At 51.8% G+C, this 18,104-nt stretch overlaps 3 protein-coding genes across 8 annotated transcripts in view; all 3 read left to right on the plus strand.

Moving 5' to 3' along the window:
* COL27A1 (collagen type XXVII alpha 1 chain) overlaps positions 1-5,271 on the plus strand; it is a 214,281-nt gene extending 209,010 nt beyond the window's left edge. For all 5 annotated transcript variants that reach the window (XM_075112252.1, XM_075112254.1, XM_075112253.1 and 2 more), the window contains 7 exons: positions 45-80; positions 414-440; positions 683-748; positions 1,147-1,315; positions 1,486-1,595; positions 2,397-2,615; positions 3,184-5,271. In XM_075112252.1, coding sequence (XP_074968353.1) covers positions 45-80; positions 414-440; positions 683-748; positions 1,147-1,315; positions 1,486-1,595; positions 2,397-2,615; positions 3,184-3,330 — 774 coding nt within the window. In that variant the 3' untranslated portion in view covers positions 3,331-5,271. The remainder of the gene's footprint in view (positions 1-44; positions 81-413; positions 441-682; positions 749-1,146; positions 1,316-1,485; positions 1,596-2,396; positions 2,616-3,183) is intronic.
* A 2,041-nt stretch (positions 5,272-7,312) lies between these two features.
* LOC142065541 (alpha-1-acid glycoprotein 1-like) lies at positions 7,313-9,835 on the plus strand. The gene is made up of 6 exons (XM_075111750.1): positions 7,313-7,488; positions 8,156-8,298; positions 8,516-8,583; positions 8,903-9,004; positions 9,257-9,357; positions 9,578-9,835. Exons 1-6 carry the CDS (start codon positions 7,372-7,374, stop codon positions 9,638-9,640), a joined length of 594 nt encoding a protein of 197 aa, XP_074967851.1. The 5' UTR covers positions 7,313-7,371; the 3' UTR covers positions 9,641-9,835.
* Positions 9,836-10,782: 947 nt separating this feature from the next.
* On the plus strand, positions 10,783-18,103 carry LOC142065738 (uncharacterized). 2 transcript variants are annotated; one of them, XM_075112260.1, is made up of 7 exons: positions 10,783-11,102; positions 11,649-11,791; positions 12,518-12,591; positions 13,342-13,452; positions 14,228-14,331; positions 16,122-16,230; positions 17,994-18,103. In XM_075112260.1, the coding sequence occupies exons 1-7, from the start codon at positions 10,785-10,787 to the stop codon at positions 18,035-18,037; spliced, it is 903 nt and encodes a 300-aa protein (XP_074968361.1). In that variant the 5' UTR covers positions 10,783-10,784; the 3' UTR covers positions 18,038-18,103. The 2 variants fall into 2 exon arrangements, with proteins under 2 accessions (XP_074968361.1, XP_074968362.1); XM_075112261.1 differs by having other exon boundaries at positions 10,786-11,102; positions 16,122-16,265.
* The last annotated feature ends 1 nt before the right edge of the window (position 18,104 follows it).

Below are 18,104 nucleotides of genomic sequence, written 5' to 3' on the forward strand. Positions count from 1 at the left end.
ACAAACTGGAGACATTTCACTAACTGATACCATTCTGTCTTTAGGGTCCTCCAGGCCCACGAGGACACCCTGGCCCTCCGGTACGTATATGTGGAAAGAGTTCAAAGACATTATTGAAACAAGCTAAAATTCTTGCCATGATATTCTCCAGAGGGACTGTTCACTCACTGGAAATTATAGTTTAGCCCCATGCCTCGTATGCAAAAATGTGTGTGTGAATGGACTAGTGTTTCTTATGCTTTAATCCAAACCATCTCCAAGTATTTTGTAGACACAGCATTGTTGCCTCTCTCACTCGTCTGCACTGAGGGACTCCAGGGGAATGAGGATTTCAAAAGGACATGAATGAATATCTTTGCAATAGGCCCTGCCCATCTTTCTGGCTGATGCCCCTTTTTTCCTTTGATTTCTAGGGACCACCAGGAATTTCACCCTTATTTGTAAGTTGCTGTTTTCTGTACGTTTGTTAATGATGATAATAAGTCATGCAGAGCCAAGGTGCTGATGGGACATCCAGAAAGAGCTGCTGGGACCCTGGAGACGCACACTCAGGTCCAGCAAGAGATGCTGTGTTAGCCAAGCAAGGCTTGAACCGCAGCCCTAGACTGAGAAGCATTTGCTTGCATCAGGGCATGTTCACCTTCTAACAAGCTCAGTTACCATCTTTTTCACCCCACACTAGCAACAAGATGGCCTTGGGGCACCTTTCCGGACACTGATCGACTCGAACACCGCGCTCAAGACAGAGGTATGAGGGTACTTCTGAACTCACTGGTCTTTGCTGGAACTGTAGGCTGGGAACAGTCACAGCATTGCTTGTTCTTTCTGTGTGCCTGAAGTTTATATACACAGAGCTCTGGTTTGTCTGCTGTTCTCATGGAGTAACTGGGGTTTATGCATACAAAGATCCAGCTAAAGGATGTGGTTCTGTTGTGTTACTTGTTTTTGAAGCTTCAGACCTCATGACTTTGCCACTATGGCTTTGCCAGCACTTGAGATGTCCCTTTCGGGACAGTGCAAGGCCTGTAGCTCACTGGATCCCAGCCAGCACAGCCTGGCTTTCCCACAGATAAAGCAGAAACTCTTGTGGTTCCAGCACCTGGTGCCCCACAAGGCACACCTGACTTTGCCTCCTTTTCTCTCCAGGGTTACCAATATCCAGACCTTCCCATGCTGGACCACGGAGGGGAGATCTTTAAGACTCTACACTACCTCAGCAACCTCATTCAGAGCATCAAAAGACCCCTGGGAACGAAGGAAAACCCTGCACGCATCTGTCGAGACCTCATGAACTGTGAACAGAAGATGAACGATGGTAGGAAGCTGTGCGTGTGCAAAGGCTGCATCATCCCATAAGGCCATTTCACATGGCCTAAACAGGTCTCCTTCCTTGGCACCAGTAATGCAGAAATCAAAACTTTCCTTTTCTCATTCACAGAAAAGTTTAAGTGTCCTTGTTAATCCTCGAATCCTCCATTTCTTCAGGTACCTACTGGATTGACCCAAATCTAGGCTGCTCCTCAGACACCATACAGGTCATCTGTAACTTCACCAATGGTGGGCAGACGTGTCTCAGCCCCATCACCGTCTCCAAGGTACACACAGCTTGACCCCAGCACAGCATTTCCCATACTACTGTTACGAAATAGTTACCCAGAGGTGTGGTGTCGCGGGACACTGGACGGTGACCACTGACACAGCACGCTGGTCTCTCCTCAAGGCACTTAGTGTAGCTGTAACATTCAGAACTGCTCTCATGCAGTTAAAAAAACATACCTAAGACTGTTGCTGCCTCTTGTCAAGACAAAGCAGTACATTTCCAGCAATGTTTAATTAACCTGTAACCTTAAAAGAGGCCAGTAATTTTGCAAACACGCTGCTCCCAAATGCTTTGTTGAATTAACTTATGTTCAGGTCACCCTTGCATTTTGTTTTATGCCACCTGAAAAAGTGAGGTTGGCTTAAATACACAAGTTTCCAGTGAAGTTAATGCTACAGAAATTTTCTTGAGGAATCACCTGTACCAAAACATACCAACAACAATATGTGGGTTCATCCGCAGATGAACTAGAACCTGCTGATTCTGCTTCTTTGCAGAAGCATGTATTAAATTCAAAGTTTACATTATTTTCCTCCTACTTAAGGACCTTCCAGTTTGTTCTGAAAAATAAAGGACCTGCTGTGTCCCCATGAAAACTTTCCAGGTTGGCTTGGCATCTGGCCCTTATGCCCATGCTCATGCCAGATCCAGTTCTGGACATCCATGCACGGCCACCTCCAGACTTAGGCAGAGTACAGAGACCGTCTCTGCTGTCACATCTTGCACTAGCCCTGCTGCCAGCTCCTGCCAGCCCCACGGCACGGGGTTCGCCCTAACACGTCTGTCCCCTTCACAGCTGCATTTTGACATCGGTAGAGTCCAGATGAACTTCCTCCGCCTCCTGAGCTCAGAGGTGGTGCAGCACATCACCATCCACTGCCTGAATACCTCCGTCTGGCGGGAAGGCTCGTCTGAGAAACCTTCGGAAAAAGCCGTGCGCTTCAGGGCCTGGAACGGACAGATGTTTGAGGCAGACGGGCAGCTCAGGCCAGAAGTGACAGCTGATGATTGCAAGGTGCATGGCTGCAAAAGAGGGGAGCGGTGGAGAGGAATGCCAGGCTGAACCCACTTAGGGCACCGACAAGGCTCGCGTTATACCCACCCTTCTTATCCTCCCCCAAAAAAGGGGAAGAAGAGTCTAGAGTACCTGTTCACCACTTGAATTTTCCAGCCCAGGGTGCTCTAGCAGCTCCTGATAAGTAGATCGCCTTCAAAAAAAAAAAAGGCAAAAAAATAAATTCCAAAGTTACATGTCATATGTAACAGCAGCTAAGTGGCAGAAGGGGGAATTGCCACCCGAAGGCAGTGGTCTTGGCTCTTGCCCGACACCACGCTGAGTCATTAGCCGTGTGGCTGCCTTTCAGGTTCACTGCATTATGAGTTTGTGTTTGCTGATGCCATTCCAAGCTCAGTTTCCATCACCTCAGCCTGGATAAAGGGTTCCCCAAAATGCTTTCTAAGCCTCAGCCCAACGGTCTCCCATAGGGCTTTTCAAGCTCATGCCTTAGTGAAGCACATTCCTTTGCAGCAGGATTTGCCCCCAGGTTTAACAGCTTTTTTTTCTGTCCCTCCTCCCCGCACAGATCAAGGATGGACGCTGGCATCGGACTCTCTTTTCATTTCGGACACAGGATCCTCAGCAGCTGCCAATCGTCAACATCTACAACCTTCCCCCATCCGAGCCAGGAAAGCAATACCACCTCGAGGTCGGCCCCGTGTGCTTCCTTTGAACAAAGCCATCAAAACCAGGCTCCAAGGCTTTGACCCCATGTTTGGCCTATGTCTTTACACAGGCTCTCCCACCTCTCTGCAGCAAGGACAGCTGGGCTGTATCTTTTGGGTCAACTCTTGCTCTAGCCTTTGGCTCAACGTCTCAAAGAACCCGTGATCTACTGAACTCAGCAGATCGTTGAAAGGAGGAATAACAAGGCCGTAGGGGAAGCGGGTATCAGTCGGGACGTGAACAGTGAAAAGGGATCAGGGGACTAGATGTTGCAAGCGGTTCCACACACAAAGCTTTTTCCATGACCAAAGAAAATATTGAGAGAAACCTCAACCAACTTGCAGCATGTGGGTTTCCTCCCCCTCCCCATTTTGTTCTACCTGGTTCCTGAGTTACCAAATGTTCTTTCCATTGAAAAGTAATTAAAAGATAGAGCTTCCCTCTCAGAGCTTGTCGCCTTCTGGATGGCCACATGCTGCATCAGGTCTCCCAGGCGGAGCTGCAAGTTGAGTCTGGCTGCTCTGTGTACCGGAAGCATTTTGATGTGCAATATTAGAAGAAACAAAATATATATATTATATTATTTAAAGCAAAAAGAAAAAGAAAAAAATGAGGAAAAAAAAAAAATCTAAGTTCCTCCTTCCATGGGTGAGTTTAATCAACGTCCCTTCTCATGCGTGGTGTTGGGGAAGCAAGAGTCCCAAAGCCGAGAGGGGGGAATGGAAGGAGGAGGGGGAAGAGATTGGTGCTAAAATAGAGAGAGAGGATGGGCTCGTCTGATTTGTTTCTACCTCTCACTGTGAAATCTCTGGTGCTCTTAAAAAAGTGTGTTTTATATATATGACTTTAAACTATTTAAGGTTGTGAAGGTGCTACAGTGTCTTGCCACAAACCCAAAAAAAGCCCACAGGACCCTCTCTCTAGGAAGAGAGGCGGTTACAATCTACAGCTAAATCGGAGAAACAGTCACCTTTAAAGGGATCCTTTAATCGCCGAGGATGTCAAGCGGGCGCAACAACTCAAAGCGTGTCCAAAATAACTTACAGGCTATTTTAAAAGCAAATTTGCCTTTTTATTACTCAGCACTTCACTGCTTTGGGAGGGGAGTGAGGGATACAGCTCATCTGGAAGCATTGAGCCTCAGAGAGCGCTATTTTTGTCGGTTGTCATGTAACTAGTTTTGCTGTAGTCGTGTTGGCCACGTGTCCGTGCCAGCTCACGTGTGCAGTAATTCCCTGGTCTAAGCTTGTATTTAAACCCCAGCTCTGCAAACCTTCTGTCTGGCCCCTCTGTCAAGACTGACATGATGGTACCTTGTTTCAGAACCTGGCTGGGCATGGAGGGGTTTTGTTTTGTTAAGTTTTGTAGAAATTTAGTCTCTATATGTAAATTTGGAGGATTTTTTTTTTAAAGAGGATAATTATGATAATCTTTAATTCTATATAAGGAATAATATTGATGTAATCAGAGCTGTACTGTATCAGAAACGCTTCAGTGCCTCTTTGGAGTTTTCATGTCTCATATGGACTATGGATTTTATTTTTTTGAGGAAAAAAAAAATTATATGTGAGTCTCTCTTTGTGTACTCCTTTTTTTTTTTTTTAACTACTGCCTGCTGGTTGGTTTCCAACAACCATCAGAAAAGGTTAACAAGATCTGTCCCAAATACCTCACCCTCCACGCAGCCCCACCTCTGCTCAGAAATACCTCACCCTCACAGGGGCCGGCTCGCCCCAGCACCCCCAGGCCAAAAGCACCATCGCTCATCACCCACTTGCTGCCTTCCCATGCACACACACTCCCATGCTCCTGGGTTTCTCCCTCTCTCGTCCTCTCGCCATCAGTTTTGTGTGTTTTCTCGAGGCTGGAGTTACCATTTGTTCTCATTAAAGCTTTTTTCTTTTTTTCTTTTTTTTTTTTTTGACTTTAAATAAATATTTAAAACTGAGGCAATGAAATGGGACTGGTATTATTTTTTTCACTTCTTCACGGGAAACTAAGTGGGTGAGAGGTTCAGAACTAGCCATGGGTGCCAACATTGGTGCAAGAGCCCAGAGACCCCCAGGGGAACCCAAGCCAGGCCCTGAAAGCCTTCCTCTGGTGCCAGTCACAGCACAACCTGCCCAACCCTCACCATCATGCTAAACACACAACAAGCCTGGGATCCCAGTGACTCCCCACTGTCCCACCAGCCCATTCCTCATCCATGCCCCCGCACTGAGACAGTGCTGGGGAGGAAGAAGAAAGAAAACAATTAAAAATAATCATAAATAAAAAGAGCTGAGCTGATTTTTTTTCATTGCTGAAGCCCAAATCCCATCTCAATTGCTCCAAGCTGACTTTGAAACCTGCCTCCTCCTTGTTTAGGCAGTCCCCTGGCCCCAGACCAGCTGATGGACTAAAACCTCGTGGCTGTCTCTGCTGGCTCAGGCAGCGCTCGTGCTGGAGAGAGCAGCAAAGCCCCTGTGGTCTCAAGCCAGGTGAGGGGGACACGGGGGTGACCCCCCCACCCCATCACACCGCACCCATCACGCCGCACCGTGGGAGCTACTTCAGCTGGCCCCAGGTTGCGTCAGAGGCAGCGGGAAGGGGCCGCACCATGTTTGCTCAATCAGTGCTGTGCCTGTTCCCGGCAGCGCTTCTGCGGCTGAGGGGCCGAGGGACCCCCCCCGGGCACTGGGCGGGGGCTGCTGGGCAACGGCGCCAGGTCAGCTTTGGCAGAGCATTAAAAATTGGCTTGTTTGGGGCTGCCCATCTCTCACATGAGCCAGCCATTCCTGAAACACGTTGCTGGTGGTCAGGGTAAAAGCAAACACATTTAATAAATAAATCAGCGCACTTAATTATGAGGCCAAAGTTGGAAGAGATATAAGACACTGTTAAATAGAGAGATTCTGGTTGCTCCCCTGCTTCATACTGCCCCGTCCCAACCAGGACTTATTAAACAAGTCCTTGTCTTTACCACTTATTTTAGATTACTTAAAATAATCAGCTATGTATGTTATAAGCATCCACAGCCCAAGGGCCACTTTATCACTGCAAGGCTGGGCTGAGACAAGCCACAAACACAGCAGAGCCACCTGCACACAACAGGGAGCTCAGCTGGGCAGGGCAAAACCCAGCAGGCTTCATGGATCCCACCGAGCCGCTGGGGTAGGGTCAGCTGGGGAAAGTGGCACCCCTGGGGAGGGGAAGGACGTGTTGGGTTGTGTTGTTTTGTTTTGGTTTTAAACGGCGCAGCTTCTCATAGACTCATAGAATAGTTTGGGTTGGAAGGGACCTTTAAAGGTCATCTAGTCCAGGGACATCCAACTACATCTGGCCTTGACTGTTTCCGGGGATGGGGCATCCACCACCTCTCTGGGCAACCTGTGCCAGTGTTTCACCACCCTCACTGTAAAAACTTTCTTCCTTATTCTAGTCTAATTCTACCCTCTTTTAGTTTAAAACCATTACCCCTTGTCCTAACACATCAGGCCCTGCTAAGAAGTCTGTCCCCATCTTTCTTATAAGTACTGGAAGGCTGCAATAAGGTCTCCCTGGAGCCTTCTCTTCTCCAGGCTGAACAACCCCAACTCTCTCAGGCTTTATCCACACCAGAGCTGTTCCAGTGAGGAGCGATGCCGGTGGGGACCCAAAGCCCTCACAGCCTGGGTGAGCAGCCACCACACAACCATCACCAAGGGGAGTTATTTGTGCTGTGGAGGAAAGCCACATCCGGGTCCCTTTCGGTGCCCCCAAGGCCTCCAAACACACCTGGAGCCGGTCAAGTGCTTTGCCAGGCACCCACAAAATTAATTGCAGCTTCTGAGAACAAAAGCATGAAACATGGGGTTGGGGATTTCTTTCATCTTTTCTGCTGGAGCAACCTGAGCTTTTGCAAGCTTAATTTCCTCCACCAGCTATTGCTTCATGCCTGAGCAAACAGCCAGCAGCTGAACAAGCCCATCAGGGCTGGGGACGTCCAGGTTTGCAGGCAGCCGTATATAAGGGACGGAGCCGAGCCACATCCTATCAGAGCAGGAGCCTCCTCTCGACCAGCCAGGCGATGCTGGCCTCTCTCACCCTCCTCCTGGGGCTGCCGCTCGCCCTTGCCACCGGGGACGAGCCCCACGGTTGCACCCCGCTCCTCCCGGTCACCTTGGACAAGGCCACCATCCATGGGGTAAGCCCTGCCCTCAGCCAGGGCAGCTGTCCTTGCCTTTCCTACCAGCACCCCTAGCAGTTACAGGTCCAGGAAGAGGTTACGAACCCAATCGGCAGCTTGACTCTTACCTCGCTGCATGTCCGTGCTTATTTTCCTAAAAGAATCAAGACCACTGCACAGGAGCATGGGGACGGGGTGAAGCCTTGCAAGCTCTGCACCCATAAACTCATGAGCAGGTGCTTTTGGCTGGCTTCTGCTTCTCTCTCCCCATGCAAACCAGGCTGGGCAGCACCACCCCCAGTGCGTTGGCACTCTATTTTAAGTCCTTCAAGTGACAGGGACTTGGGTCATGAGTCTACATCCACAAAACCCTTCACTGCATAAACAATATTTAGTCCCTTGGGGATGTTTAATGGGGAGGAAAGCAATGAAGGCCAGGCACAGAGCAGGAGGGACACAACTGCAGAAGCAAGCTAGCCATCCCAGGAGCTGGAGCATCACCTTAGTGGGGAGGGGACAAAACCAAGAGCCCCTCACCCGGCCCGGGTCCTGCCCAGAGCCATCACCTACCAGGGGTGCTTGTGGTCACGGGACAGAGGGCACAACATCTGCTTTTACATACGTGGTGCCCATGGGTGACCCCAGCACAGACCCCGAGCCTTCCCTGCTCCCCTCCTCTCTGCAGCTCCTGGGACAGTGGTTCTACATCACTGGTGCCTCCACGTACGAGCCTCACCTGGAGGAGTTTAAGGCGGTGAAATATTCGACCTTTTCCTTCTCTCCCGGCAGCCACGAGGATGAGCTCCGCATTACCGAAAGCATGAGAGTGTAAGGATGGGGATTCACCCCCTCACCCCGGTCCCTGGGGGCATTTCCACCCGCCGGTACCATCCTCCAGGCTGAGACACCCCCACAGATTTGGGGCTGGGGAGCAGCTATGCCAAATTAACTTAAGCTCTGCAGCCTGGCTTGAGTTCTGAATCCCGTGGGTTTGCTTGGGGCAGTTTGGGGGCTATTTGCCCTATCTGGCCTCTCTGCCCCACAGGAACGAGACGTGTGTGGTGAAGAACGCCAAGATCCAGATCTTTTGGCACAATTCCACCCTGGTGCACGGTAAAGCCCCATCCACAGCATGGGGCCGGAATGGGGGGGGAGGGGGGGCACTGCAGCTGCACCCTACCACTTCTGCCCCCCAGCATTTGGCACCAGGCCCTTTTACACCTAAAAACATGCCTGGAGGTGGGGGGAAAAAATTTCCCCTACCCCTTGCAACGGGTACGGCAGCGCTGTGGGACTAGACCGGTCCGGACTGGGATGAGTCTCGCAGGGTAAAGGGGATGGGCAGCAGGCACTGCGCTGCCGGCTCTGCCCGGGCTGAGCCCCAGCACAGGGTGACACTAACAGGGGACCCTGCTCTCTCCATGCCTTCCAGTCGATGACCAGGTGGCTTCCCCAGCCAAACTGATCCAAAGTGACAAGGACCTGCTGATCCTGAAGAACTTCAATGACAACTTCCTGAGTCTGAGCCTCTCGGGTGAGTGGATGCTGCCCTGGTCCTGCAGGGCATGTCCCTGCCCGGGGACACACCGGTGTGCATGGGCATCCCCAGCCCTCGCAGGCAGGGCAAAAAGTCCCTTTTCCCCCAATACAGAGAGGGAAAAAATGGGGTCAGGCGCAGGCAGCAAGCTCCCCATCCACATCATGGGGACCACCAAGGAGCAAAGCACCTCTTAAAACTACCTTTATTTTCCCCCCTTCTCCTTTTACCACCCTGTTTCTCCAACAGCACGGACACCCAATGTGAGCAAAGAACAACTGGAGGAGTTTAAAGCCCACCTGTACTGCCTGGGCTTCACCGAGGAGGATATTTTCTACGCGTCCGAAAAGGTCTGAACCCCTCCCCATGGTGGGCAAGAGCCAGCCTAGGACAGATCCTGCCACTGGCTGAGACAGGGGTCCCGGGGTGGGGCTATAAGATCAGTTCCCCACCATGGCTGCCCCTCTGTGCATCCCCTCTCCTCCCTGAGCATCCACCCCAGCTGTCCTCGGCTCCTGGGGCAGTTTTGGGGTGAGGGGCACCAACGGCTGCTCTCCCCCTCTCCTGCAGGACGCCTGTCCCCTGCCTGAGGAGAAGATGGATGAAGGCGATGCAGAGCTGAAGCTGGGGTAACACCCGCAGGCCGGGTTTGCTGCTCCATCCTCATCCTCCTTCAGCCCCTCCATGGGGACATCCCCACTTGCCAGCCCCAGCCAGGCTCAGCTCAGCTTTGGGATTTGCTATTCAGGCTTCGTTTTTTCCTCCTGGATGAAACACCAGTTTCTCTGTTCTCACCCGGACACAAAATAAACCCCTGTGTTACAGCCACCTGCCACTCCTGCTGCATCTTCACTGGGACCGTGGGCAGGGCCCCCTCCTGCCCATGGTGCCGCATCTCCAAACCTGCTGAGAGGCATGAAAAGCCCTGGACAAAAACCCTGCCAGGGCCAAGCACGGCAGTGGGCATGGAGGTGATCGTCCCTCCAGCTGGCTCCACGGTGGCACAGGACCCTCCCAGCCACCTCACCTCCCCTCCCCTCCAGCCACAGGGGCATCAGGATACCAGCACCTCCCCATCATCCCTAACCCCATGGGGATATGCACAAACCCACCGGCCCCTTTGGGTTTCCTCCACCATGACTCAAACAAACCAAGGCAATTTAAGCATCCAAACATCCCAAGCTGAATTTTCAAGCCAAATCCCACAAGGATTTCTGCAGGGGTCACAGTGGGTTGGGGTGACGTGGGGTGACATGGGGTGACATTGCACCTTTCCCAGGTGTCTCTGAGCAGAGGAAGGAAGAGAAGATGGGAAAAACCATCACCCAGGGCCAGACTAAGGGAATTGAGGATGCTCTGCTACTGGAGAGGAAAAGGCAAACAGAAATAAAGCCAGAAAAGCAGGTCCTGCCCTGCCTGGTGGCACAGGGACGGGAGCTGGACAGGAGGTTTGGGGGAGCCACCGCAGGGGATGTGTCCAGCAGGACCAGGGTGACCCCCTGGGGCCCTTTCAGCCCCATTTTCATGGTCTGTTTTGGCAAGGAGGGAGAGAACACTCTTTGAAGGCCCCCAGACTTCACCCAAGGTGGAGGGTGGCTACACCCCAGCCAGTGCCAGGGTGGGGGGCTGCACAGTGCCTCATTTGCGGAGCAAGAGGGAACTATGGTGGCAGCTAATGGGGAAAAAAACAGGCAAATTTAGGGCAGATTTTATTTTTAAATGCAGCAGGTGCAGTGCCCCCATCATCTCCAGCCACGTCAACAGACCGCAGCTATTGATGTTTGCCACCAGCAGCCGCAGCCAAGGCCAGGGCAAACACCAAGCTCGTTGCTGGGCATGCGGCTCTTCTCTGGGCAACGTCCCCAGCAGGAGCTGGCTGCGTCACCACCGCGGCGCCAGCAGCCTGTCCCCTCCCGCAAGGCTGCAAAAGCAAATGGCCGAGCGAGCGTGTCTGTCTGTCCAGGGCTTCGCTCGCTCTCGGGCAGCCATAGCCGTGGCTGCCGCCCTCCTTGGCCTCGCGGTGCTGCTGCCCGCAGCCGCCTTCCCCTGCGGAGCCCCACACCTGCGCCACCCAGAGAACACCACAGCATTGAAGGTAGGAGAGACCTGAGCCCCGGGTGCTGCCCCACGCCTGCAACAAGTTTGTGGGTGCTCTGCTAAGCCTCACCGTCCCCTGGGAAAGGAGGAAACCCTCCCTTGCCCCTCTGTACATCTGCCGAGGACCCCTCAGCAAAACATCTGCAACAAATGGGAAGCTTTTGCTTTCCAAAACACACCCAGTTTTCTGATGGTCCATCAGCAAGTTTTAAAGGCAACCTCGAAACAAGGAGGGGCTGGCTGGGTGTTTTTGGGTGCAAATCCCCCACGTCAGCGCAGGGCTGTCCTGGTCCTGCTGCACCGCATGAGGGCACCGGAGCCAACACCAGCACTGTTTCCCAATCCCCACATTCATCTACTTTTTTTCCTCCATGCTTTTGCACAGGTTTCATTTTGTTGCTGTCAGTAGGGTGCAAGAGGGAGAACTAGCAGAGGTCTGGGGTCAAAAATAACAATTTTGCCATGTGGAGGGTGGAAACCTCCTCCCCAAAGCTCCCCCTGCAAACCAAAAAGCTCTCACCGCCCTGCCCCTCTCTCCCCGCAGCTGCTGGGGACGTGGCTGTACATGGCTGGGGCTGCCCAGTTCCCCCAGCACCTCCTGGAGATGCTGCTCATCGACCACGGCCACCTCCATGTGGAGCCCTACACCGGCGAGCAGGAGCTGCTCATGACCCAGCACGTGGCCGTGTAAGATACAACCCTCGGGTCCCTCTGCCCCAACCAATCTCCTCCCATGTGCTGCCACCCCCACAGCTCTTTCAACACAAGATGCCAGCACAGTTTCAGACTGGTTTTCCCAAGGAGGGTGTCTCTCCTCATTGCTCTGTGCATGCCCTCCCCTCCCTTCTCTTCCTCACCCCTTCTTTTGTTATTTATTTCAACAGCCCCCATATGTTTAGGCAAATTTTGCAGGGCATAGAGGTCTTGCATGCACCAGTCCCTGAAGGCATGAAGGATGCAGGGCACATGCAAGGAGAAGACCTTTCCCAAGGTCCCTGCACCACAGCTGCTAACCCCGCTGGGCACCAAAAGCTGTTTCCCCCCCTCCAGGGGCAGACCTTAAGGGGATGAATTTTTCTGGGCCAACGCAGGCAGCTTTTTGCAATTTCAGTTATGTTGGGGTAGAAAACATCTTGGCACCAAGGAACCCTTGAGCTGCACAGGGCAAGGCTGGGACCATGAGCTGCAGGCAGAGGTCAGACAAATGCATGGAAGAAACGGCTTAATTTTAGCAGAGGGAGCAGGTAACCCTGCGGAGGAGCTGGCACAGCCGGGTTCCCATCCCACACCTAGGGGCACCTGCCCCGTGTGAGGCCAGGGGCAGGTCTGGGGCTTTGCTGGTCCTTTCCAGCCCATAGCTGGGGGTCTTTGCTCTCCTTCCCCACTTCACGCCCTTCCCCTCTCTCTCTCCAGGGGGGACCAATGTCTCACCAACAACTCCACGTACTTTGAAATCACCGCCAGTAATACCACACTGGTGAAGCACGGTGAGCAGCTCTGGTGGGCACAGCCTTCGGGGTTATCACAGCCTTTGGGGTTATCACCTAGCCCATTTTTTGGAAGGCCTGAGACATGTAAAGGGCTGGTGTCAATGTTTTACATCATCTGACACATTTTACTCCTGGGTCACTTTGTCTGTTTGAAGCCTTGGTGGACTCCAAATGGCTCCCCAGGGCCGGGGCACCCTGGGTCTAAACCGCACAGAGCCATGCCATGCTGGGAGCAAGCAGCAAACCTGCTCACATTGCAAGGAAGGAGACTGCCTCATTTGTGAAGTTATTTCACAATCCCTGTGGGAGAGGAGAGGAACATCTATGGCAGGTTTCAGCTTTGAAATAGTTTCCTCCTTACGGAGAAAACGTGAGCCATTTGGGGTGGGAATTGCAAAGCCCACAGGCGCAGTTTGCACTGACCCTGCCAAGACAGCACTGCTGCAAGCAGGGGACAGCTGACCTACGTTTCTGCAGCTCCCCCTGCTCACACCCTGAGCGCCAGCAAGCTACGCCATCCAGCACATTGCAACAGTAGGACGGGAGCTGGGTGGCTTTGGCTCCTTCACACCCCAGGCCCACATTTAAGAAATAAAATTCAAACAAACCAAGAGTGAACAACTCACACCAGGTCAGATCCCAGGGACTACGGGCATCGCTCACACCCAGGGTGCAGTTTATCATTGCTGCAGCACTGAAAATCTGAATATTGTGGCTGTTCCCAACCCCAATTCTGTTCTTTCAAAGCCAAGACCCATCAAACCGTGGGGACACTGATGAACTCCAGCTCTGAAGACGTTTTACTCATCCAGTACCAACTGCAGATGGAAAGGACATATTTAGCACTGTATCTCTATGGTACGCAAATTCCATCCTAAAGTAACTTAAAGCTACCGTGGGACACCAAAACACACACATAAAGTTATCAGCTACAACCGCACAGCAACCTGGTTTCGCCAACAGTCAGTGATTTTCCTGAGACCGCCGCTGCAGGGGTCACAGGTGTATTTACAAATCCCATTAAAACCTAAATCTCTTGGCAGAGCAGAAAGAGCAAGTTAAAGACAAAACCCACTTACGCCATAAATATTCAAAGAACAGGAAGCAAATACAATTCAGCATCGATATCGTAAAATCTCAATATTTTCAAGCCAACCATGCTTTTTCAGTACTTGCCTCCCAGGGCAGAGCACGTGGCTTTGCAGTACTGGCACAGGCAAAACTGATCAGATCTACCCACAACCCCATAAAGCAGCATTTTAGACCTTGGTAAGGCTTCCCATTGCCCTTCCAAGCTGCAAAGCAGTTGCTTAAGAGCATTTGAAGGTGCATATAGAAAACTGCCTCCATACTCAGCCTCAATCCCTGCCAATGCCCCAGGAGTATCAGACTCTCCTGCAACCCCTTAAAGCAGAGAGGACCAGAGCTAACTGGGGAGAGGGTTAAAAAAATGATGCCCAAGGTTGGTTTTGTTCAGGTGTATTTGCCACAGGGGCTAAGAGTCCCCAAATGAGACCACCTCTGCAGCAAGTGTTGGTGGGAGCACAGGGAAGGGAGGCAGCAAGGGCAGGGATGCAGCATTAATGGCCACCAGTCCCTATTTAATGCCTGGCAAATGCTTCTCCCTTCGCAGCCCGAAACCTGAGCGTGAGCACAGCCCACTGGGAAGAGTTCGAGCGCCAGGCCAAGTGCCTTGGGCTGAGCGAAGAGGGGATCGTGTACGCGCCATGGAAAACAGTACGTGGCTGCTTGCGGGTGGGTGAGGGTCAGCAGAGCCGCCGCAGCCCCCACCCCGGGCAGGGGTGCCAAGACCCCAGGCTGAGCTCCAGCTGCCAAACTAGAGTCTTGGAGAGAGACTTCCAAGGTGGTAGGAACTATTTAGGAGACAAAGTAAAGGCAGACTTGCTTCAACAGCAACTGTGGATTAAAATAACACCCTCCCGCAGATATGTGACTTCCCAAAGCAAATACCTGCACCCGAGCATCTCCAGTGAGAAACCTGGTAATTGCCTGCCACCCCCTGCTAGGGGGGAGATGGCTAAAGCATGGGAATTTTGCCCCAAAATTCATGTTTTTGCCCTGAAATTCCTCATTTTGTCCCCCCAGGTGCTGCAGGAAGGGGCAGGAGAGGCCAGTACCCTGGGGCACTGCACAGCCCTGCTTCAGCTGAAGCTACAGCAACTCAAACCCCTAAAAATCCTCAGACTGTTCTCAGATTAGGATTTGCTTTTCTGGCACCCTGAGGTGCTGCGGGATGAGCGGGTTCACAGCCTGGCTGGCTGTAAATGGATTCAGGAAGATTGCTCAAGCCAGTCCTCCTCCCATCCTGGCACAGGGATGTCTGGCACAGGAGCTCCTTTTGGGCTGGGGTCCGGCCCTGAGCTCCCGGCCCACAGGACATCAGGAAAGAGGCAACACCATCCACTCCCACAAAACAGACGTTTTCCTTTAGCTTTTCCATTGAAACATTAACTGGACTCAGCCCTAGCCCTGACCTCTGCCACCTGATTTAGGACATTTTATCCTGCAAATGACCCGGTCCCCAAACCAGCTTGATGGGGCTCCCTTTCACAAAGCACGTGGTGAAAAAATATCTTACCTCGTCCTGACTAGCCATCCGCTTGTCCATGGCAGGAGACTCTGAGCTTCCAGAGGTGCCCACAACCCTGCTCCAAGCTGCCAGACTGGACCCGACGTAGCCCCCAGCATCCCCCAGCCCCAACGTGCTGCTTTCAGAAACATTCCCCCAGGTTCAGGGGAACGGGGACAGGGACACAGGCACAGGCCAAAACTGCCGTGGCGGGGCAGGGGCAGGTCTCCTCTCCCCATTAGGCAACAGGCAGCACCTGGGAGGCAGGGCCCAGCTCCCCCAGCTTAACAGCTGGATCACATTTAAATTTGGGCATGACAAATTACATTTAGAGAAAGCCAAGGTGAGTGGAATAAGCCAGAACTCTTTGTCCTTACAAGCCCCAGTGCAATCACTGTTAGCAGAGAAGGGTTTTGTGCCCAGGTGAGAGGCAGGACACCACATCTGAAAAGTAAAATAAAACAGATTAAACAAATGCAGAATAGATTTTGGGGACCTTTTTCATCCAGCTGAGACAGATGTGAACAGAGCACCAGTGCAGAGACTCACAAACCCCCGTATCAGTCCAAGGCGTTAGCGGAGCCTAAACACCACAAATTCTGCGCGCCTGGGTAGCACAAGATTTTTAGTTCTCAAAAAGCTTGAATACCACTTTCCTTCAGAGCACGTTTACTGACACACCAGGGCAGCACCGTTTTGCTCCAGAAACATGGTTTCCTCTTTACAGTACAGGCATGGAAAATGGCACCAGCAGCAGCTCAGCACCCGGACAAGCAGTGTCTGTGGTTGGGGCAGTGTGGGGAAGCCCCTAGCTTCTCTAGACTCTTTTAGACTTATAATCAGATTAAAAGGAAAAGAAAAATAATATTTCTTCTGTAAATTCTCTCCTGCTGGTGCACTGGCAGTTTCACTTATCCCATCCTTGTTGTTTTGGAAGGAGCTCTGTCAAGTGAAAGAAATTGAAAAAGGAAACCACCCATGCACGGACCGCATGGCTGCAGTCACAGCATCGCCTCCGCCGGGTACCCACCAGCCTGGGAGCAGGGGTAACTGATGCCACGTTAATAAATGTTTCCCTCAGGTTCGATTCATTTTGTTGTTGAGATGCTGGAGAGCATGTTCTGAAGAGATCAGAAGCAGGGCTTGCAAAAGGGAATTGAACACCCAATCCACCTTGTGTGTCATTCAGCTAGGAGCTGAGGAAAGTCAACCTTAAGCAATCCGGGATGCAAGACAAGGTGACACGTGGAAGTTGTTCTAGCGCTGAGTTCACTGAGCTTTGCATTAAGCTTGCAAGAGAGCTCTACTAAAAAAAGCAGTATTTAAATGAAGCAGTAATAGAGGCTAACCAGAAGAGGGCAATCATTAACTATTTTCAATGAGTGTGTCGAAGCACTGGATGAGTAGTAGGAATGTATAGAAGGCTAGAAACTTATTTTTAACTGTACTGCTTAGCTAGAAGCAACCACCCAATTCTCTTGAAAGCAGTTTGGCTGTTAGAAGTAGCCCAGCTGGGGCAGATGTTCCTGCCCAAACCCTTTGGACTGGGCAAGAGCTTCCCGAAAATGTTCCTCCACGCCAAGGTTTGCAACATAATGTGGCAACACTGAAAAATCATCCTCCTGTCAGAGAAGGATGGGGTGCTAACCCAACCCAGGCTGGATTTTTACTTCCCTAGAGAAAATAAGTCATGTTTCCTCATTTCCCAAGAAGCTTGGCACCCTGAATGTGGGAAGGTTCATGTGCCAAAATTCACATTGCTCTCCGTGCCCCGGGTACACCCCCGCACACATCCCTTGTCACACCCTCAGCCCCAAAGGGAGGAAAGCACTGTCACTCTGTGTTTGTGAGAGTGGGGGGAGTTTAAAAAGAGACTGCTTTTGCTGCGTGTCTGGAAAGTAATTCAGCCTCAGCTCTAACCTAGTAATTAAGCACTGAAAATATCTCTCTTCCTTAAAAAGGAAGAAAAGGAGAAAAGCTGGAGGGAACACAGCAAAGAAGATAGGCCTGCTCCTCCCTCTGCAGCACCAGGGTGCCCCGTCCCTGTACGGCACCGTTCCCTGGGCAGCGTTTCAGGGTTGAGCTTTGGCCCGATTCCTGTAGTAAAAGTTAATTTTATACAGTCAAGTACAGCCAATTCCCTCCTGGTCTCAGGACACAGGTGCCTGGGCAGCACTTGCTTAAGACACATCTTTATCAGCTTGTGACACAAAACCACCCCCCTCCTCGAGGAGCGAGCCACTTAAAGGGTAGGAGAGGGCAGCAGTGTGAGAGGGGACGCTGCCAGCAGCCTTGAGCACTGCAGTCCCCGAGAGTGAATGAGCGTCTCAGCTGACGCTGCTGGAAAGCAGTGGCTCAGATTACATGGACCCAGACTTCATGAGCAGATTTACAGCTGAATAAAAGCCCTGAATTAGTCAGAGACATAAGGAACCAACAAACCCCACCGGGCCCCCATGGCAAGTTTTGTTAACCAAACCAGAGGCCACTTGCCCTACCAGCTACGGTTCCTGAATGACCTTCAAGGAGAGCTCCTGGTTAGTTTATTTGTTAAAGAAAAAATTGTACAAAGCCTTTCTTTCGAGAGCCCTGTAAGCCGGGTTTCTTCAAGGGCATAACTGGACTGCAGTTTCCAGCTTTTCTGGGAAACTCGCTTCTCTGAGCGGAGAATTACGGGTACTGCACAGATGAGTCCAAGCACTCAGAGATAGGTTAACAGCATCCGAACATCCCAGGCTCAGCACTACCATCATTAGCCTTGAGTTCAGGTTTGCTGGGTTTGCCTTTAAGAAGAGTTCTGTTCTCCCAGGTCCTCACAGGGAGGATCCTTCCCGGTGTCAGTGCCCTTGGTGAGAATTATCCCAGGAAGAGTCTGGCCACAAACAGCACCAACAAACCGTATTGAGAAAGAGAAGCAGAC

This window comes from Phalacrocorax aristotelis, chromosome 17 (assembly GCF_949628215.1).
Source record: "Phalacrocorax aristotelis chromosome 17, bGulAri2.1, whole genome shotgun sequence".
Lineage (NCBI taxonomy): Eukaryota > Metazoa > Chordata > Aves > Suliformes > Phalacrocoracidae > Phalacrocorax > Phalacrocorax aristotelis.

Excerpts from the sequence above, each read along its gene's own strand:
- LOC142065541 (XM_075111750.1), top strand. The coding sequence starts at position 7,372 with ATGCTGGCCTCTCTCACCCTCCTCCTGGGGCTGCCGCTCGCCCTTGCC. Across the intron at positions 7,489-8,155 it reads ACAAGGCCACCATCCATGGG|CTCCTGGGACAGTGGTTCTA; the intron begins GTAAGCCCTGCC and ends TCCTCTCTGCAG. Across the intron at positions 9,358-9,577 it reads TTTTCTACGCGTCCGAAAAG|GACGCCTGTCCCCTGCCTGA; the intron begins GTCTGAACCCCT and ends CCTCTCCTGCAG.
- LOC142065738 (XM_075112260.1), top strand. The coding sequence starts at position 10,785 with ATGTTTGCCACCAGCAGCCGCAGCCAAGGCCAGGGCAAACACCAAGCT. Across the intron at positions 11,103-11,648 it reads AGAACACCACAGCATTGAAG|CTGCTGGGGACGTGGCTGTA; the intron begins GTAGGAGAGACC and ends CTCTCCCCGCAG. Across the intron at positions 16,231-17,993 it reads CCACCAGCCTGGGAGCAGGG|GTCCTCACAGGGAGGATCCT; the intron begins GTAACTGATGCC and ends CTGTTCTCCCAG.